The sequence below is a fragment of the Fundulus heteroclitus genome, chromosome 20, assembly GCF_011125445.2.
Source record: "Fundulus heteroclitus isolate FHET01 chromosome 20, MU-UCD_Fhet_4.1, whole genome shotgun sequence".
Taxonomy (NCBI): Eukaryota; Metazoa; Chordata; class Actinopteri; order Cyprinodontiformes; family Fundulidae; genus Fundulus; species Fundulus heteroclitus.
In genome coordinates, this window is record NC_046380.1 from 45,493,096 (window position 1) to 45,516,118 (window position 23,023).

Here is a 23,023-nt window from a genome sequence, read left to right on the forward strand (position 1 = left end):
CGATTCAGTGTTTAGAATGAGTTAGGAAATGTTTGGTGCCTTTCCCTCAGTTTTTTCTTCTTCTAATCATTCAGCTATTGTTCTTTCATGTTCAAATTCTTCAACTCTTTCAAATTCTTCAACTTTTTCAACTTCTTCAATGCTTTTCAGCTATTTTTTCCTCTTCTTCAAAGATCTTCTGCATCTTTTGCTCAATCATTCAGCTATCTGCATTCACAGTGCATTTTCGCAGGAAATGCAAATTTTTCTAGTTTAACCTAATTTGAATATGAACATATAACCCTTTTTAAAACACTTTGAATAGAGCGTTTTAGTACAACAAATTATATGGTTTAAGTTCAATCATGATAAATAAAATGAGTGATTAATTTGAGTTACCTTATTATAATTGCTTTAGGTTCTTTACACTCAAATTAATTGATTAAAAAAAATCTAATAGTTTGAGTTACAAAGCATATATCAATGGTCCCGTCCTGTCTGTCTCTACGTTGGACCATAATAGACTAGCACTCTTTCCAGCGTGTGGTAAATATCCTGAAGAAGCACAAAACATCTAAAACAGTTCCCCTTAGACAGGTTAAAGTAGGGATGTTTGATTGCAATGCTCAGCAGCTGAGTTGGCAAAAACAAAAATAGAGCATATCAACATGAAAGTCTCATACTAGCTGTTAAAAGTGGTGGCAGTGGTTAAAAAAAAGTTTAGTTGCTGGGTGAAGGACCTGTGCAGGCTGCAGGCTTGAAAGAGCGAATGAGGTCCTGCTTGTTTATCTAGATAAAGAAAAGAAAACATTGGTCTGACAGCTACAGTTTTTCAGAATCACAGAATATTTAAACTAACCGTAACAGTTACTTTGGTTTTCAAGACGAACTTGTATGTATCATCCTGAGTATATGAGTCATTGATGTAACATAACTTTTCTTTAAAACATAATATTCTCTAATCAGCAAAATAATACTGTCACAGCTACTCAATTTCTAGGTGGTAAATACCATGAATGGTTAACAGTTCTTTAACCGTAAGCTGCTCTAAAATACGCTACTGTTCCCTATTTAAACTTTTCATTCTTCAAAGCTTTGCTTTACAATATTTTAGAAACACTTCTTTAAACTCTTGCCTGACTGATTTCAAATAGGATGTTTGAATTCAGTAGCAACACTATAGACTGACTAGCCAGATTAATAATGTTTAGCACTCTATTTTCTTCCATTATTAGTCTGCTCCCATCTAATCTGTTTGGGGAAAGGAGATGTATTCAGCAAAACTCTCATTGCAGCTTGGGTGAAGTGACACCAAGTGCCCGCCTAAAAAAGGGTGGTTTTAGCCAATCACTGTATCACACAGATGTGATAGCAGGAGCTATGTGTACATCCTCCTGCCCTGCCATGTTTATGTTGGTTCAGCTGTGAGCTCAGTAGCTCTTGCTTTGATCGCACCAGTATGTCCCACCTTAAACCATAATACTGCAACGTGATTGGCCCGAAACATTTTTGGTTCAGACACAAGCAGCTGAAGCCAGAGCGGTACAACATAGATTCTTGTGTGTTTATGAATGAACAAATACTGCAAGAATTCATCTTGCAGGCAAGGTTAGTAACACTACAGCATCTACTGGTTTACATTAAGTACTTTAATCAAGTAAGTTTGTAACAACAGAGATCAAAATTGTGTATAAAGGAAGGATGAAAGAAATCCCCAAAAGTGATCTCTGAATCTCAAACCTTCCCTTAGCATCAACATATCCTCAATGAGTTAATTCTCCACACACCATTAACTCCAATAGGAGGTAAAATTTCCTGAAGTAAGAGTGCTGAAAAAATGTATCAGTCTGTCTGTTTATCTCAAACTGCTGAGTTTAAGTAACAGGGTTGACTGACATGCAGGCTTGGACCTGCTATTGCTATGTTCAGACCTCCCTGGGCTGGAAATTCTGCCTTTTTCAGCACACTGTTGGCCAAGAGTCATGGGACACAAACACGCACACACTGGAGGCGAACACAAAATACATAGGATAACACTAAAACACATCTTTCAATTGGATTTGGAAGTTTTGCTTATTTCAGCATGCTGAAGTGCCGGAACTGGAAATATTTGCTTTTAGGATGGCAAATAGACATGGGCCAGTGACTGGTCTCAGGTTACACTGGCTTTTTAAAAGTTATGGTCTCAAGTCATAAAGTTCCATTATATCAGTGCTATGATTTAAACATGTTTATATATATATATATATATATATATATATATATATATATATATATATATATATATATATATATATATATATATATAGGTACAGTACATCTGTTGTATCTATACCAGCTGAGTGAATACAGCATACAGAGCTTCCTATGAAGATCATTCAGTGTGATGAATGTGTGGTACTCCTGTCTGAGCCAACAAACTGTATGCACAGCAAACACGGAATGTGTACTTAGCTATAACTAAATGAAGTGGAAACACTTGGGGGTATGGATCTGATATTCTAAGAGCTGTTTGAATGCTTTTAGCTCAAAGGAGGTAAACTTGTGTTTGTGTGTGTGTGTTTGTTTGTGTGTGTGTGTGTGTGTGTGTCTGTGTGTACATATATATATATATATGTACATATATATATATATATATATATATATATATATATATATATATATATATATATATATATATATATATATATATATATATATATATATATATATATATATATATATATATATATATGTGTGTATGTATGTATGTATGTATGTATGTATGTATGTATGTATGTATTTATAGCCCCACTTTTTACTTACTTTCCAACTGAGAAACATGCATCTTTGCTAAATGATGTGTCACTGTGCCTCCAGGCAACTGCAATTTTTTTAAAAGCTGTAAATATACAGCATTGATTAAAGTCATCTTTGCCATTCACACCATCACCCCATTTACATTATTTTGTTTTACTATCATTTCCTTCCAAAGGGAGGACAAATGTTTCAAATGTGTTTTTTGTGACAATGTGCTACACAAATAAACTTGCCTAGCCTTATGTTCCAACTTCCTTGTACTTAAATGTGCTATACAAATACATTTGCCTTGCCTAGATGGTCGCACACATACTATCTGGCAAAACGTAAACGTAACATGTGCAATTCAAGTACTTTGATTGGACAATCTGAGCTTTGGGCCGCAGTATTTGTGCCCCATAGCTGTCTACTGAGAGCGTGTTGGGCATGTGCACTGTGATTTCAGATGTCCATTATTTAAACAAACTTTGGTGGGCCGGCCCCTATATCAAGGCGCCTCAAGAGGATTTAGCCTACTGAGCTTGTCAGTATTTTGGCAGACTTAGCTATATAGACACAGATGTTTATGGCTGAACTTTATTGGTAAAGGAATCTGTCTTTTTTTACAATATTACTCTAAAAGAACGATTATGTCCCACTGATTATTGCGAACATTGAGCTCCACAGCGACATCTGGTGGGGCCTGGCCCCACTGGCCCCAAATAGAGAGAAACCACAGCAACTTATGTAAATCACCAGTTAATATTTAGAACTCCTTTGAAACGAATAATGTTTATGTATACAAAGAGAAACTGACAGCTGTAGTTAGTCATCAACACTAATAAGTGTTTTAGTTGACCTTGGATATGGCCATGGCCTTTTAACCATTCAGCAGCAATAATTAAAGGTTTAGGTAAATATATGTAGCTATATAGGCTTAACCTGAATGCAGACTCCTGTCTGTACATGTGAAAGTGTGAGTGTTACAGAGAGAGGTTGAACACATCTGAATATACGTTTAAATTCAGTCACATATAATCCAGTCCCATCTGATAAACTAAATTGGAAACCCCTGGACAAAGATTATTCATATAATAACACCATGGATTTCAGATGGTTCCTGTGTCAATGATCGACCTCTATGTCATTTAATCTGTTGCAGCGTGCTGCCCTCTTGTGAATAAAACAAGCAATGGAAACAGAAAAACTTTTATCCCATTTACTCTGTTGAGGTAATCGTAATATTCAAATGAATTGACTTAGTCCCTTTGCAGCGTAGCGGATTAAGTCTACATGCCCAATATGTTGTACCAGGGTTCAAAGTCTCATTTGGAACAACATTCTTTGTGAAAACTCTGCCAAGTCTGTGTGCAAGTTGTAGATTTGCTGCTTAACTCCTGAATAAGGGAGGAGCTAAATGGACTGAGAAATGGATTGACCTGTGTTGATAAATTCTTCATAAAACCTATAACTATCATAAGGTCTAAAGTTTATTAAAGTCCACTAGAAAGTGGTTACTCAACTTAAGCTCCAAACTAAGTCAGTATAGGTTATGTAGCATTAGTGTAGTAAGAGATTATTAGCTGATTTGGTGCTTTGAAAGACAAAATCTAATTTTCACTGTTTACTCAGAGGAAGGAATGGCAGTCTCATATTACAATTGTTAACAAAAATACCAGAATTTTACGGTAATATGGTATTAAGAACAGAAAATTATAACCCAATTAACTGTTGTTAAACCAGAGAAGACAGAAGTTTATACGGTTTTGATGTTTTGAAGTTTAACAAGTGTTAGAGATTGATGTTAGCTGGTTAATTTGCCAAGCCCTATGCTCGGGTAGAATCTGCTTTTGTTGGGATTTTACAGGCTGCTGGCAGCTTGCTGTGTTTTAAAACAGTTAGTTTAATATTAGTGATGGTTGGTAATCCTTTAGTTCCCCCATTTATTACTCTCCATGTTTTTTTTTCTAACTGGCAACATTTCCAAGAAGCCAAACTTATTTTTTTATTTAATTAAGGGAAAATCTTGGAGCCCTCTTTCACTCAGCTGATTAGTAGTGGACAGCTCTAGGTGGGGGAGGGGAATGCTTGCTACTCTATGCTCCATCCGACACTTTGTCATCTACCTTATCAGCTCCTGAAGGTGCTAATGTAGCAGTATGAACAGCATGATGGAAAAGCGAATTTAACACCAGGAGTTTTTCAAACATTTGATAGCCATAAGCGACCCATTTGGCTGTTACTGGCCACACACAGAAGTCTCTATTTTATGGCAGTTGGTTTGACAAGACAAGAGAGTTGTCTTGTTTTAAGGAGTATTGCAACACATATTTATTGAAGCTGTTAGCTGTGTAAGGTGTGGATGGATTAAAACAAGTTGACTAAAATCCATTTTGAGCCATGTGTGGGTTATTTTCATGGAAATAAACATCTGCATGTTTAGGTTTGTCCATCAGAAATAGATTTTTATACATTTTCTGAAAATGAGACCCAAGCAAAACATTCAAAGTCGTCCAACCACTGAGTCGCACGGCTGGTCTGATGGTCAGGTTATACTTTCAGTGGATCATTAACTGCTGGTACTGCTAATGACCAGAACCAGCCGGTTCACTTTGAACTAACTGACTCGAACACACACACACACACACACACACACACACACACACACACACACACACACACACACACACACACACACACACACACACACACACACACACACACACACAACAGAAACAGCAGTGAGGGTTGTAACTGGCTTGTGCAGAAAATAAATGTCTTCACCAGAGCTGTTTTTGTTAATAATTAAATCTTGTTTGAAACTCAAACACAGCTCAATGCAGATTAAACCTGAATCTACTGAGCAGAGGTCAAATTCTAAGATTGACTTTCTCTTTCTCCATAAACGATCTGGGTGAATGAATATGGACTTGAAAGGATTAAGGGGATAGTTCAGAACATTTTAATATGTAAAAATAAAATATTAAGCTACTTGGAAAATGGTTTGGATGAAGGCTGGAAGTTGCAGGGAGAATTACAAACCCAGCAAAACCATTAAATCCTATTTTTTATGAATGTCCATTCACTTTTTTTTTTATCTAAGTTGATAACTGAACATTGTGGCTTTATAAGATTATATTATTGTAATCATTATTTTTCTTAAATTAGGAAGATAACACAAATTAAAACATCCAGTTATGACAGGGAAAATATACTGGAAGTATTTTCCAGTTTTCACTTCTAAAAGATTAACTGCATATAAGAAAACAAAAGGAATTCTGCATTAAAGGAGAGTAATTGCATACTAAAAGTATTTTAGTGACTAAAGCATTCTGTCGCTAAAGGGGCTTTGGCAGAATATGATGGTGAATCAAGGTTAGCTTGGTCCAGGGACGGTGCTAGCGCAAATACTTTGTGGTGCCCCCTGCCAACCACACACACAGAAAGAGAACAATAATACAGTATTCATCAATGTCTTTCTCTTGATTACTAAGATAACTTCTCAATTTCGGTGTTTAGAACAAAGTTGCTATAAGAGAAGAAATAAAAACCCAAACTAATTTTGCATCATGTTGCAACAACACTTTAACCAGTTAATTTTAGTTTATTTTAAATTGTATTCTTATTTTTCCCTCAGGATAAAGTAGCTATTAGGGATGCAATCTGTGCCATCCGATTAACTGATAGGCCTTACCTTCTTTCAGTGTTGTAGTATGGCTGCCATCCAACAGAGGGCGCTGTCAGTCATTCTAAAGTGGAGTCACACTGCAGTCATAAAAGAAAAAAGTGATCCAAATATATGGAGTTATTTTTGGAATATTTAATGAGGATGCAAAATGCTCTTTATGCAGTTCTGTTTTTAAATATAAACACGCAACAAATTACTTAAGATGTCAAATAAATAACTCTCACCTGGCCGAGCTGCATGGCGGAGGATGTGATGAGAGAAAAGCAGAGGGGAGAGTAAAAGCTCAGTTGACGGCTTTCGTGGGGATTATTGGTGTTTTATATATTTTAATTCTCTTCAACTTGTTTCTATTCAGTGAGCAAATAGATTTCTGTTTTGACATATTTTATAACAATTTCCAAGTTTAACAATGTGTGAGAAACCCCCAATTTTTATTAATTAAGTCAGTATTTAATACAGGGAGCACGATAAGATGTTAAAATATAATGCTGTGCCTCTTTTAATATTCAGCATGTTGAAAAAAAATGTAGCCCTTCATGTTATGGAAAGACCCTCTTTGTATGTGAGAAAAATCGTGTTTTTAAGAAAATGGCTGCTTAGCAAATAATTGTTAGTCAAGCGATGAGATCAATGAAATTTAGATTAACTTATTAAACTTGCATCCCTAGTATGTATGTATGTTTCTATTTATGTATATCTGTCTGTCTGTCTCTGTGATACCTATTGAGAAAATTAACAGACAACAGATTTTAAGAGGGATTAAAACAAGGAAACAAATAAAGTACAATGAATGAAATGTTACAATGGCGAGTGTAATACAGAACTAGGACTCGAAGGACCCTAAAATTAGCTGTTAGAAAAATACTTATTGTTAAATGCAGTTGTTTGTTTGACGCCGAAACTCCAAAAATATCAAACGGTCTGGCTTTAAAGAGGGACGTGACACAGATCGTAATCACAAATTTAGTTTTCCTGAGGAAGATTCATGAGCAGAAATTTATCAAAACTAATAGTTCTGCTTCTTGCATAGTTCCAAATATTATTATAGATTCACAGACTTTAATACTGCCGTTAAGAGTTAATAATTTTTAAATAAGGAAAGATTTAACAGTCTAAACATGGGACAATTTATCATGCAATGCTGCTTTTGCACTTCATTTTTGCCCCATTTTTCATGTTTTTAATTTTCTCAAAGAAGTTTAGTCTTGCTTCAGTAGTGAATACGTCCATGTGCAATGATGGTTTGCTAAATATTTTTAATCTACAACAGTAAAAAAAAAAAAAAAAAAAACAACTCCAAAGGTTCTATAGAGTCCTTCTTTCTCTCCCTGTCAGCTGCTTCTGAGGGACATCCACAGCTCCTCTGAGCGCACTGAGTGGAAGAGGTGAACCGGAGGGACAGAGAGGAGCTGTCTCCCTGACTCTTTAAGAAACTGGAGAAACCGGTGAAACAAAACATTTAAAAGGGTTCAAACTGTAGCACAGAGGTCCAAAAAATATGGATGTTGTTTTGATCATGAAAACAATGAACAGCCGGTTTTCCTTTCATCAACTCATGACTTTTTTTGATGCCCCCCTAAGCACTTGGTGCCCTATGTGCAGTGTGTGGCGCACGTGGGTGGCGCTCTGGCACTGGCTAGGTCTAAACTTTAAAGCCAGTTCTTAAAGAATCAATAGTTTGAAAGATTCGAACATAAAGACACAGTCCTAGGAAGACAACAGTGTCAGGACAATAAACCAATAAACTGCTATGAGGTAATACAGCTATCATAAAAACTAAAAGGTAAACATTTCCTGTTGGGAAAGAGTTATGGACTGTGATTAGATAACGGGGAAAATTCAGTAACGAAACACCAATCTGGTTTATTAGTCTGGAGCTTCAGTAAGGAGAAAACACATAGCAAGTCTAAGCTGTGCCCTCAGAAGAAGCAGACAAAGAGTGGCTTGTAGAAACTGAAGGTGTGAGTGAAATAAATCAAGTCTGAAGTTGGCTTGTAGAAGAAGACTCAGACTTTTGACCTCTGACTTTTCAACAACTAGCAGATTATCAACTTACAAAATGTTATGTTTCTGTCAGCGTCAACTTTCAATGACTCAGATGGTTTATGTTGTTCAGACATAATATTTCATCAGTCAAAATAATTACATTTTACCTTTGTAACCATATCTGACTGTGGTGGACTTCTTTTGGTTTTGGTAGCTTATCTGACTAAAGTTTCATAACAATATGTAAGAATAAACAAGGTCATGTTTTATATTGAATGTGTGAAATTGATCTTATATTGACTTTATCTGTAAACAGTCATTAATGGGTGTTTAGGTGGTGTTGGTTGTTACATGTTTTGCACCCTTCAAATAAGTAACCAGGTCTTTTGGTTGCTGAAGGGCCTGATTAATCAATCTCCTGCTTCTTTATTGTTCTTTATTGAAATCTATTTTCTTGCACTGGTAGTTGTTAGCAAAGTGTGCCGGGTGCAAGACAGAAATAATTACCGTGTAGCATAAGTTACCTCTGCAGAAAAAGACCAAAGCAATGACCACATCACTGTTTAGTTCATGTTTGCTCTGATCAGGTAATTTAGATATTAATATCTGTAAAACTTCCCTTCTACAGTTTCATTTTACTGTTTTAATGTTATTTCAGATGCAGTTTTTTTCCCCGGTTTAATTTCTGTAATTCTGTTTTAATAATGTTGATTTTATGCACAGCACTTTGGTCACCTCGTGTGTTGTAAAGGGCTATACAAATAAAAGTTGATCCATTGCTTGATGTTAACAGTGTAAAAATGTATATTATAGTTTAAAAAAAACACGTCTGTCCTATCGTTTTTTTTATCAATACAGTCATAGAACAGCTGAACAGAATTTATGTTATGGAAGATGTTTTTAAATCCTTTTGGCTTCAAAGCTAGTTTCAATTTTATACAAACTTAAATAATGTAACTGAAGTTAAAAATAAATACAATACACTTGGATTACCATTTTTGTTAGGACAGGTGGAAGACTGTTGTGTGAATGAGAGTAAGACAAATGAAATGGGGAAGCTGCAAGAAATTGACATATTAAAGTCATTGAGTTCAAGTACCTGTAGTCAACTCTTTAAAGTATACATACACAAGAGAAGTGGAGGAGAGAGTGCAGATAGGGTGGGATGGAATGAGGTGAGTGTCAGAGGATTATCTGTGCCAAAGTGGCAGCTAAAAGTCTGAAACAAAAGGCTTAAATGATAGTAACCAGACATGCTGTGATGTCAGTTGATCTGCGTCATTTATTTTCCGAGCAAGTGGATGCCCATCAGTACAGAATCAAGTAAACTGTATAAATTAAATTAAAACTTGGACAGAGATGAATATCCTGCATTTTAATGAAAATAAGACATTTATGTTTTCTCTTTTTAGAGTGTACACTCCAACAGTGTAGACATTGAAAAGAGAATGCAGCTCCAACCTAAATGAACTACTTCAATTGGTAAGTAATTGAATTAAGGGGTTCTAACATAATTCATTTAATTTCTAAGTTCTCAAATTAAACCATCGGGAATAAATTAAACAGGGTAAACTTAATTAAATTACTTGTTGCCAATTGAAGCAATTGATTTAAGTTCTTTCAAGATTCTCTGTTTATTCTGAGTATTCAGCTAGTCCAAAACATTGCTAGCCATCAGCTTAAAGGCAGGAAGCAACGTGAGCACATTACCTCCATATTGTCATCCCCACACTGGTAACCTGTACGTTTTAAGATTTTAAACAAAATTACATTTTGCTCCCTAAATGCTTTAAGCCCAACTGACCTGGTACCTGGCTGAGAGGGTGATGCACATTTTGCACCTTCTATAAAAATGATTCAAACACGGTCATATTTTCCCCCTAAATTCCTTTAAAGATAGTGTTTTTTTTTTTTTTATTAACACTTGGTTTTACAGGTCTATCAAACATGGCAGAGTGTTCTGGAAAAATGTTACAGGACACAGATATGTTCTTGCTCTGCCTTCATGGCTGGTATCCTTGGAAAATAAAGAGTCATACCTTTTCAACAACCTATCCCACATCTTTTTTGAATGTCGTCAGACGTCTAATTTCCATGTGTAACGGAGAAAAAAGACAGGCGCTTTTATAAGCCGTTTTACACTCAGTTTGCCTTATGAACTGCTCCAGACAGAGCTGATGATATACAGAGTAAATGATGTAACCAATGGCTCTGTCATATGCACAAGGAGTCCTGCAAAAGAAATCAGTCCCTTTTATATGAACAGATTCCCTTTTATGGGGTAAAACACACACTTGGCAAAGTTTTGGCACGTTTTAGCTAAATGTGGAGCTATTCTTGATGTTCTTGACGTGAGGTTTGATGTCAGAGCTCCTCTTGCTTTTAGTTGTGCCACGGTTGTGTCCCAAGGTTACAGAGCTTTTTCTGTTGTTAACCCCAAACTCTGTAATAATATCCCTCTTGCTGTGAAGATAGCTGATGCCTTGAATGATTTTACATCCCTTTTAAAGACACGATCATTAACAAGCTTGTAATTCCTGTTGATGAGAAATATCAGGCTGTTTTTATTATTAGTCTTTTGTTTTACTTACTGTTTTAGCTGTTCTTTTCTTTTTTTCTTTTTTTGATTGTTTGTGTCTTATTGCCCTTATTTTATGTTGTTTGTTGTAGTTTTCTTCCAAATAATGGCCTCTTGGCCACTTTGGGTGTGTAAAGTGCTCCGTAAATAAGAGGTTTGATTATTTGATAACTGACATGTGTTTGCTTCTTTGTGATTGGGTCCATTCACAGGCAGTGCGTGCTGATTGGTCAACCCTAGCACCCCTAAAAGACATACTCTGTCCAATCGCTTTACTGCATTTATGTGTTATGTAATTGGGCCGCCTGCATGTGGGACTGAGTGGAGGAAATTTAAAGCAAACTTTTCTCTTCTACTCCCTCTTTTCAAGCAAGAGGAGCACCAAGGTCTGCAGCAGGGTAGGGATCGTGTTGGCTTTTACTTTTAAGCTCTTTGCATTATATACTCTATAGGAGAGAATGCATTCTGCCGCCATGCAGTCGAACACAAAGATTCAAAACATTTGGAGTAACAACCCAACAATACAACATCTAACAATTTTACAGAGAAATGAAAGGAATTAAATTACTGAGTGAAGTGTTTCTGTGCATGTATGTATGTATGTGTGTGTGTGTGTGTGTGTGGGGGGGGGGGGGTGTTAAAACTTCAATTTTAAAGTTGTATTTGTGAACTTTGCTCCCATGAAGTTTCCTGCGTCTGTCAGTGCATCTGATTGGGAGGGACCAGAGGCAGGAACTGAACAATGGGATTTGATTGGTTTAAGCTGACTGTCAGAAGCTCAGGCCCTGTCCCTCTGTGTAAAGTTAACTGTCAATGTCCGTGTGAGTCATGAGTGCTGACCACCAATTGCATTTGTCCTGTGGCACTTTTTTGTTTTTAGAATTGTTATAGGACCATATTGAAAATACAGCTTTTTTCTTACTTAACAGATACGGGGGTCAGGGGAAGGTGACAAGATTCAGAAAGGCAGAACATTGTCAGTGTTCATGCTGCTGCAGTGCTCACCCTTAGACTTTAGCACCCTATTCAAGAGGCAGTTCAAATATTCCAATGAAAAGCAGGAAACTCTTCAAAATGACCAGAATTTGTTGCAGATTCCTTATAACTAAACAGTTGTAAGATCAGCATGTCCTTTAATGCCAGGTAGACAGTAGCAACCTTCCATCAGACAACAACTTATAATAATGTATTGTTATTAAATAATGATACAATACAGGACCTGGATGAAATAGAAGTGAATATAATTTCTTGGTTTATTGCCATGGAGGCTTGCTTTGGATCAACAACAATTATCTTTTTTTTTCCCAGAATCGCTGATTCTGTTCCAATTTTTTTTGTTTGTCTTTTGCTGTACATCCAGTATATCCCATTGCCAGTATTGCAGTATCTTGGAATTCTTCCAATTAGTGTCTTCTTCATATTACTCTTCCATAGCACTCTGGGAAAGCGTACATGCTGCTGGACCTCTTTTGGGATGGTAGTGCAGTTTGCAAGCAAGGAGAGATCATCAGTGTTGGGCAAATAAAAACGTAACAGGTTAAAGTTATTAGTTACTTCTCCCAAAAAGTTACTGACTCAGCTAATTCGGTTACTGCACTATTAAGGTAACTAGTTACTAGGCAAAAGTAACTGTTATTAGCTAGTGTTATTCACTATTATTAATTATATTTGGCAATTATAATTTATAATATGTCATTCAAAATAAAAGGATAGCTAACTAAGGATAGATAACACCATTTATTTCAAAAAGTTGTGATCAAGGGCTATGAGCCTGTAATGATTAGCACTAACAATTGGCTTATTAATTAACAGTTATTAACTTATTTAGCCAGTTGTTTAACCAGTAGTTGACTGGGTTAGACTTGTCCAGCAAACATTGACAACTTTAGTTATTATTGCAATTGGAGGTTTAACCATTACTCATTCACCACAGGCCAATGAAAATGTCTCAGTATATTCAGTTATTAACTCAAAATGAGGTCATTCGGTAACTCTTGAGACCATTCAATTTCTGATTAGAAATAACAGCAAACACCTGCAATTGAGCTATTTGTTATTTATCAAACTGATAATCCCCTGTTACAGTAATTATTCTGCTTAATGACAGTATTAGAAACATTACTTGCGACTAAATAAAACATGAAAAAGAAAAAAAAATGAAAGTGAAAATCAGTCAAAATGGATTTATTGAGAGGTAGCAATTTGTAATCAATTCACAGTTGATTAGGAATTCTATTGGTTTCAACACTGACTATCACAATCAACATGTCAGCACTTTGAGATAACGGCATTCAAAGAATTCTGGCTAAATAGCTCTGAGGTAGAAAGAGGCTAGTATACACAAACAGGCCTGAAGCTAAGATGGCAGACGCTTCTGGCAAAACTAGCCACTAGCAATAGTTAGTTCATGCAACAGTTAGCTTCTAACCCGTTCTAATTTGGGCTTCAAAGTGGCGATCGGCTAATGGTAGCTAGTCAGTTAGCCACAAGTGACTTCACAACAGCCTGCAGCTACGGGCCTGGGGAGCTACTGGGTTAGGGTGACCAGACGTCCCCGATTTCCGGGGACTGTCCCCGTTTGGGACCACCTGTCCCCGGCTAAAGCTGTCCCCGTTTCCTAATTTCATCTTGATGAGATGTATTGATTTTTTTATGTACGAGCAAGAAATGTCCCCAGATTTGATTACAGAAATTTTGTCACCTTATACTGGGTGCCCTGCACAAGATGGCAGCTCTGACGATGTATGGCCTCCACCCCCTACATATTATGTGCAAGATGGCAGCTCTGAGATCACACATTAACTCACAAGCCTAGCGTGAAGGTGGACTTTGAATGAAGGGCAGTAGGCAGTCGAGGCAAAAACTTCAACAAAACCTCGGGAAACCAGGAGGAGAGAGAGGAGGGGGAGGAAGTGTGGAAAAGAGTTGTAAACTCAGCCGATCGGCGTGACTTGTTTCTTACCAACACAAATCAAAACATCGTAAATCACTTATAACGTAATCACACATTGGAAATATTCAGCACAGTTCAAACAAACTACCTGTGGAGTACTTTAAGCAGTAAAGCTGTTCCTAATATGTTCTGCCCTGACACAAAATATCTCGTTATGGGTGTAAAAAGAGATAAAGGAGATCTCTTTACTCGGTGCTGCTCCTAAGAAAAAGAAAGGAGATCGGTGGTGCACTGCTCAAAGTCTTTGGATCTCAGCCGGGGTTGGCGTGGAGATGCTGCAACGATGTGGACTGCTCCGGACACTCCCATGATTTGTTTGGCCAAAACAAAACAAATGGATCTCATCGGTTCACTGAGAGACATGGGATCTTCTAGTTGAATTAAAGATAAATTAACGTTAAATTAAAGTCCAGACCTCCCCAATGGACGATACAGAGGAAAGAGGTGATGCAGCGAAACTTGGTCCTGCCAAGAATTCGATCTCAGGCTCACCGCGTGTTGACAGCATGCAGAAATGTCTTGTCTAAAACAGCGCCGCTGCACAGAAGAAGAAAGTTGTAATCTCAAATGTGTTGCATGCTGGTTTGTCACGTCATAATGGCAAAACAGTAACTATGCAGTTACTTTTTATGATCTAAAATGTCAATGCATTTGGATAACTTTCCTGTTATTGGAACTTTAAATACTACTGAGTTTAATTGTTTAAGATAAAATCCATAATAAATAAATAAATAAATTGACTAAATATCAGAAAACATTGCACACTAATCTATACAATTTTAGTATGTGTGGTGGGTAAAGACACCTATCAATTGCAATATAGTTAAGTAGGTAGGATTATAATCATTATGTTCAATAGATATGATAATAGAACTAAAGTAATTAAAATGTTTTAGAACTTAATTATTACACATTAACTGACTGCAACTGGCGATAAAATGGCGATAGTAATAAAAATAATATTTTTCAAGTAATATGACAAAACAAAATACATAGTAAAATTAAACAGATGTCACACTATTCTAAGCAGCATATATTTTAAGTATTTTCGAAATTATGATAGTAAAAAAATAATAGCATGTCACTGAAAAAGTAAATTCAACACTAAGGAACAAAGTTCTAAATATATTTTATATATTTATAACTTGGTTACTAACAGTATGAATTGATTTAAAACAGGGATCAACAACCCAAAATGTTTAAAGAGCCATATTGGACCAAAAAAACAAAAAACAGATCTGTCTGGAGCCGCAAAAAATTAAAAGTCTGATATAAGCCTTATAATAAAGGCAACATGGGCTGTGTCTATATTAGCTATGTTAGCCTACTATCAAATGGCTAAGTAGGCTACGAATACATAATGAGCATTCTTGTTTAGTTTTTATATTCCCTGCAGCACCTCCTGGAGAGAATAAAGCACAACTTGACTATACTACTCTATGATGAGGCTTTAAATTTAACTTCCATAACAATATTAACGTATTATATTTTATTGTGTTGATTAATAATAAAGAAATTATTTTTTTATGTCATTTTTATTTAGGGGATTCGAAAAACAACAATGAAACATGCACAATAGGCGTCCTACAACTTCAGACTTCCCCATGAAAATAAAGTGCAGTTATCTTTAATGCTCACTAACAAAATAACCCCCCCCCCCCCCCCCCCCCTGCCCCTTATTTTGGCAACAAAGTCACATAAAACAGAAGCCCTTTAAAAAGGTAACGTATATAAAATAAAACAATAGAGTTTTAGCTTAATTTCTGTGCATTATCCTCTTCTCTTTGGTTTTGTGCAAATTAGGCCGTGGGTCAGAATCTGTAGGGTGACTTTTTGTATGAACTGTCAGGGGGCAACTTTTTTCCATTTGGATCAGTTGCTACACATAGCAGTGAACTCAAAACACCAATGTTCCCATGTTTTCACTTGCATATTAGTATGTTATAGTCAATATAAAATATAAACCGTTGCGCTCCGGTCCAAGAGGTCACATGATTAGAGTTTTGCTGCTCAGCCAATCATATCGCTGTATTGTCAGCCATGCGAGTTCAACCAGTTCATCATGGCTGTGCCCATAAGGTGTTCTATCAGTTTCCAGACGAAATAGCCCAGTCCATCCATCCATCCATTTTCAAACACGTCTGTCCCTTGTGGGGTCCTGAGGGGTGCGTAGCTGTCAATGGGCGAAAGACGGAGTACACCCTGGACAGGTCGCCAGCAATGTTCCCACTAGTTTTTCATGTGTCTGAGCAAACACACAAACTCCCTGAGCGTTCACTTGGCCTCTGTGAGCAACATCACACGAGCATACTGAGGGTACATTATGCCTGTCCAAAACCTGAGGTTATATCAAGCTACAGGGTTTAATAAAAGAATCAAGTTACAGCAATAATTTCTTTTAGGTTATTTAGTTTAGATAAAACTGATTTAATCCAATTACATGAAAAACACAAAATTCTTGGATTTTCTTAAAGAGCCATATAGCTTATTTTTATTTCAGAGTAGGGGCCCTACCAAGGAAGAACTGAGAGATGTGCACATCTCTCTTTCAGAGTTCCACTCTTATTTCCATTACATTATTTACATTTTCTGCAGTGAGATTTAGCTAAAGGATGTGGTGTTGTGCAGCCTCTCTTCTATCAGTCTGCTCCAGGGCAGCTGTGGCTACTAACATAGCTCACCACCGTCAGGGTGTGAATGTGTGAATGATTGACCACTGTAAAGCACTTTGGGATCCTCAGATGATTTATTTCAATATTCTCAGCCACACATAGCTTTTCTAACACAAGGAGGGAACGCTCTCAGTTCTGAACAATTTCTTTGTGCTCCTCCTTTTTTATATACCAAAGACATCTTTTTAATAACATAGGAGACGCAGAAAATCTTTCAGAGGCATTTGTATGTCGTACTGTCAGAAATGTTACTGTTGCACTCAGTTATAGTTTAAAGGTGTTCCATACTCAAAGACCCACAAGATTAATAACAGAACTTTACAGAATGAAAGCAATAATTTATTCTGTGTCAAATTTTGGCACTTGCATTTCTACTTTTCTATTCATATATTTTAGTTTCCATTCACCTATTTTTTCTCCAACACTGTTAGATCTGTTGCACATTTCTCCACTTAAATAACACTACCTTTACTTCAGCTGGAAATATACATATAGCCTATATGATTAATATAAAGTGAGGTTGGAACAAATTAAACACTTACAAGACAACGCTCGCAAAAAGATGAACATCTCAGCTATTCAATAACTTACACCATCCCAATATTAATTGCATATGTTGAATATAGTCAATTAATGATTTAGTTGAGTATGGTTAAACATAGGGAAACTTAGAACTTAACCATACCTGATTAAACTTCATCAAGATTGGCTGCCATGTCCTTTCAATGCTTTTTGTAATTAATACCCCCCCCCCACTCCCTCCTTTTGTGTTGAATTAGTGAAGTGGGAGAAAACATGTTTAATTCTCCATCAAATAACTCTCATATCAAGCCAACTCGATTTTTCAGCAGCAACAGCATAATTTCCTGTGGTTAAATATTCTCCATATGCCTTCATTAACATTTTTAATTCCACTCGTTGGAAATGCGCACTTTAAGGCTTATTTCCAGTCGTTGCCATGGTGAAGCACGTTATCTGCGTTCCATTGATCAGGGCTTCTTTTATGTTTGTGCTCGCGTTGAATCATGGTTGGTTGGCCACTGAGTTTAGTTACCAGACTGATATCATCTGTTCTGAAACCGAAATCCTGAGTATGACAGAGGGAAGAAGAACTACTCAGAGCAGCAGCTTTCTACTCGGGGTGGATCGGTATTTTTTTCTTTAACGGAGTCCAGAACAAAGACGCACACTGCAACCTGTCCAAAGGCGTCTGCCCCACCCATCAATCAGCAGTGCGCTTCGATCAGCGGAATACCGTCTCATCAGAGTTGCAAAATAGTATAAAATAACTTGGTTTATTATTTTGTTTATTATCAAGTTCAGCTTGGATGTTATGGCGCACTCGCACAGAGAGCTCTGGTCACCAGTGCATCGCAGGGCAGAAATAGCCATCTTTCGCCCAATTTACTATGATATCGCCAATGAAAGCAAATGATTCGGTCAAAGAACTGTTGAATCCTCAGCTATCTTTCTCTTTTTCCCTTTGGGATCCATGACTCATCACACACCTGCCGGTTTGTTTACAACTGCGACCTGCATGCCGCTACGCCGAGCTGCAAAAAACGTGTGCCGCAGCTTATCTCCGTTGACAGATATTTTGAAATGTAACATGTTTTCTACACATTTTACATAATTGGAAAATATTGAGAATGTCTGTCTCGGGGTTTCCCTGCTACAAAAATTACACTAAAATGGAAAATATATTTTCCCTCTCATCTTTTTCCATTTTCATACATTTTTAAAAAAGCTCCAGGGAGCCACAAGGGGGGCGCTAAAGACCCGCATGTGGCTCTAGAGCCACGGGTTGCCGACCCCCGATTTAAAACATAGCTAATGTAATTTTAACAAGTCAAAACTAAATTACAGATATCTATGATGACAAACAACAGATGAATGTCAAAATCTTATAGTGTGAATCTTACTAGGCAAAACTGAATTACAGATTATCATTTTGACTAGGCAAAATGTTGTTGCAGATATCAGTAATTAATATCTAGTTTAGCTATTAAATGTTAACTGTATTGCCATAGAGCTGTCTCCCAGGCAGACAGCTGCTGCCTTATCCTGAAATTTGCCTCCACGTTCTTGGCAGCACCGGGCTTCGAACATTGCTTAGTCAGCACCTTAAACGATAAGCTTTTGGTTCACTGGGCTTCACAAAGCCTCCGTCAACCTCCGCTGAACCGGGGGGGGATTGTAATTAAATTAATAATTAAAAGAGATGACTCATTTATACTAACGTGGTTCTGTTGCAGCCAGGTTTCTGTTAGATAAAATAAATCAACCTGATTATCACATATCATCATTAACAACCAATGTTGGGGTGTTCAAAAGCACGATAGCATTTATATACAAATTTACACAAGGAATTTCATATTAACAGCTGAAATGTGAAAGCATTTACTAAGCTTGTGGGGAACATCTTCAAGTACCAGATATCAAATGTGAAAATCTGCACCGGATGTTTTAGGCAATTTAAATAAATTAAATAATTGTACACTTTTTGCCACCATATATTTTAATGGAGTACTAATTATCAAACAGAACCCTTTGATTTTCCTTGTACACAGAAAACATACATTTCCCTAAGACTGACTTTTCTTGTAAACCAAAGTTGGTGGACTTTGAGCTCTTTTATTATTTACAAACCATAAACCATGCCTGAAGAAAAAAAAGAAAAAGGACACTTCAGCTTTCTATGCACATACAGGAGTGCTGTATTTCATAACCTAAATCAGATCCGCACATTTAGCAAGTTCTTCTCTCATTTTACACACACCAAAAGATATTAAGTTTTGTCTTGCTGATCAAATCACTGTGACATGCAGGTTCTCTGCTTTCCTGTACCGGCAGAATTGGAGAAATTGGAGGAAGAGCCGAATCAGCATAATATCCAACCTATAAAAGCAATTTCGCTGTGGTCAGAAGTCTGCGGCTTTGTGCTTCTCATTGTTCTCATCCTCTTAAAGCCCTAAATTTTAACTTCGTGAGGCAAACTTTGAACCACTGCGGTCCCTGTCCAGGCAGAGAAGAATAGGATTTTCCGATGTAAAAGGGGCTATTAAGGTGTAACAGCTTTCATTCTGTTCTGCGGATGAGTGGCAGAATATGGATACAACTTCTCAGTTTGTCTCTCCTTTGGTGTCTTCTTGCTGCCACCTGCTGGAGCGGAGGTTTACTGCATTTTTCCTCACAACTGCCCCATAAGTCATTGGTCTGATTTTCATAAATTGTCCCTAGCAAACAGAAATGTGTCAAAGTTAAGCTGCGGTTTCATCAATCCCTACTGGCCAGCTCAGCTCAACTCCTCCCTACTCAGTTTAACTTTGCACAGTTTGTGTTGTAACTGTCCCAGAAATGCTTGGAAGAGGGAAATGCTTCACGGCAGTGGCTTTGGCCTACATCTTCCGGCTCCATGCCCTGTTTATGACATTGACACTTTAAAGAAATCTGTGAGAAGTGGAAAATGAAAAAATAAATCCTAAATAACAAACATAAATAAAGATAAAAAAATATATATAATGTTTGTATACTGGTATATGCAAGATTGTCTTGGATGTTTTTTAAGGATAAAGTTATTCCCCGGGATAAATATCTGAATCACACATCAGCTTAAACTAATAATAAAATAAAGCACAGCCCCTCTCTGTACTGTTTGCAATAGGACAAAAGTGTGTGTGTGTGTGTGTGTGTGTGTGTGCGCATGTGTGTGTGTGTGCGCGCGTGTGTGTGTGTGTGTGTGCGCGTGTGTGTGTGTGTGTGTGTGTGTGTGTGTGTGTGTGCTGTGTCAGCAAGGATAGCTGTCAGATGTTCCCCAGCTACAAGCTGCTTTCGACGGGCACCTCTGCAAAAGCACCTGGTTGCTTCCCCTGGTTGTTTTTGACAGTCGCTGCCTTCTACCGCATGTAGTTGATGAATGGACATTTCAGAGACAAAGCTTAGCGGCTTCTCAGAGAGTGTAAAATGAAACAAAGCCTAGATAAATCTGCATATCCCATGCAGCTGCGTACAGAAGGCTGAAGTGTCCTTTTTTCTTTTCACTTTTTCTCTTCAAGCGTAGGTAATGGTTTGTAAATTGTAAAATTCTATGTTCCTTTTGACACACTCATGATGGTCCTTAATATTAATGTTGCTCTTTAGTTTATCTGGACTTCCTTGGAGAAAGTCTGTCTAATTTCTCTTTGCCCATCGGCCAATCACTGAAAAGCAGTGTGTTCGGTCAAAACTCGCTTGAGTCCACTTGGTTTAACCCTGGTCTTGAGCAGTGCCAGTGACACCCAGGCGGGCCCTGAAAAAACTGGGCTTAGGGGCTTTAAACCCTGTGGTTTGCAAGTGAAAATGTGCTCTTATGTTCAACAAACCAAATTTAACAGTTTTCTTTATTTTTTTGTTCAATCAGAGTCACATTAATTTTTCATGATAGGCTCCTTTTGGATCAGTTTTTAATCTATCGGTTTTGGCCGTGGGCATGACACTGTTTCAATGGAGTGGGTGACCAACAGTACAGAAGTTGCAGAGAGGTGTGTTAAACTACAGCTCTGCTTCCTGATCTGGGCCCTGGGTTGTCAGCATTTTGGAGAACTAATAAATACGGCCAGATTCCTAGAAAGAAGAGCTGTTCCATCCATGTGGATGCATGGGTTTACTTACACACCCAGCAACACTAAATTAAGTGTCAATACTGCCATCGTGAATAACAATCTTACTGTACTTATGCTTATCTCTAGCCCTCTCTGGCCCCTGGCAAATATTTGAGTATTGTCCCTGTTTTTTTCTTATGCCATACTATGGAGCTTCCAATTACCAGAGTTGGCTTCTCACTGGGTGTGTCGCTGAGTGCAGAAAATCTATTAGAAATGCAGACCGGTTAGTGGTGACCTGTGGATTGGATCTAGCTCCATACTTCCTATGTTTCGTCACACAGCCATCCTGAGGTCCCGACTGCACGGGTTCTGCTTAAGGACCGCTATGTGAAGCAAATTTCTGTGGCTCCGTGCTAGCTCTGCTGGTTTTACAACAGCACAGAGTAGGGCCTCCAATACATATATACAAATTTACAGACATGTATGTAATAAAAAGCAAAACAACTTTCTTGTACATAAAAGTGGCATATTGTTCTTGCCTTTCCCCTGTAAAATAGTTTCTATAGATTGTGGTTGCTGTTCTGCTTGTCTGTCTGTTTTTACACAATTCGAGTGATGAAATCCAAAGTAAAATTTCTTGTTTATTCCCACAATAGAGAAAACTAATAGAGAAAACTGAATGTATCAAAAAATATGACCCAATCAGAATACAAAGATATCTAATATAGATTTAACTTTACTGCAAATACTAAGTGCTCGTAAATATATATTTAAGGGCTAAAAAAGTAGAAGTAAGGGTCCTTCTACTTTTTGAGTACAGTTACTATCTTGCACAGAGCCAGTTTGCTCTGGCTTTGTCCATATTATCAGCCCTACAGCTACTTTCTTAAACATATGATAGATGTAAAGTCAGGTGAACTTGCGTCATTGCTAAAATGTTAATTATTATAGCAAAGACATGATTTTACATACACAATAGTCTCTCACAACATTGTAATTTTTTATTAATTTATTCTAATTTTAAAAAATTACCAATTCTTTCTTTGATCTACTTATTACTTCTTTGTCTCTTAAGTGAAACATACAGACTTGGCTCGTGTTAGGATTAAAAACTCATTACGAGACACACACATACTCCACCCCCACCCACTGCAGATCCTGAAGTGGCTTTCATAATCTCTTGGAATAAATAAACACAGGATCAAATCAAATTTCGGTGATGTGCACATGAAATCCACAAAAATCTCACTTCTTTCTTTATGGTTTGCGTTTGCTGGTTTCGTGTCACCTACCCTTGTGGGTTTTTGCCTTCTCAGAAACCATTGAAGTCCCAAGAATGAAGATTGCAGTTATCGGTCAGAGTCTGTTCGGCCAGGAGGTTTACAAGGAGCTGAGGAAGGATGGCCACACCATCGTTGGAGTTTTCACTATTCCAGACAAGGAAGGCAAGGCCGACCCGCTAGGTGAGAACCCTTATTAAACTGTAATCCCCATGCTGATGTTGTCCAATTTAACCAATTTATTGTGAATATCATTAATAATTATTAGATGTTATAAAAAATGTTATTCCAGTCAACGGTAAGCGACAATGAAATTGTTTCCAAATGGTTGTGTTTAAGGGCTACCAAACATTTAATGATTATAATTAGCAATTGGGTTCATTAATTAACAATTAAAATGTTAATTGTTAATTAATGGGTCGGCAAAATCTGTTATGTATTATGTTATGTATATTCATGTTAACTCAAAAAGGAATATTTCGTAAAATCTTAGAGACGATTTGATCACTGATATAAAAATCACGAT

General features: G+C 37.2%; 1 protein-coding gene across 1 annotated transcript in view; it reads left to right on the forward strand.

Moving 5' to 3' along the window:
- The first annotated feature begins 11,300 nt into the window (after positions 1-11,300).
- The window catches only part of aldh1l1 (aldehyde dehydrogenase 1 family, member L1), a 53,773-nt gene continuing 42,050 nt past the window's right edge, over positions 11,301-23,023 (forward strand). Inside the window, exons 1-2 of the mRNA XM_012873377.3 lie at positions 11,301-11,407; positions 22,534-22,680. Of these exons, the coding sequence (XP_012728831.2) occupies positions 22,554-22,680 (127 nt within the window). The 5' untranslated portion in view covers positions 11,301-11,407; positions 22,534-22,553. The remainder of the gene's footprint in view (positions 11,408-22,533; positions 22,681-23,023) is intronic.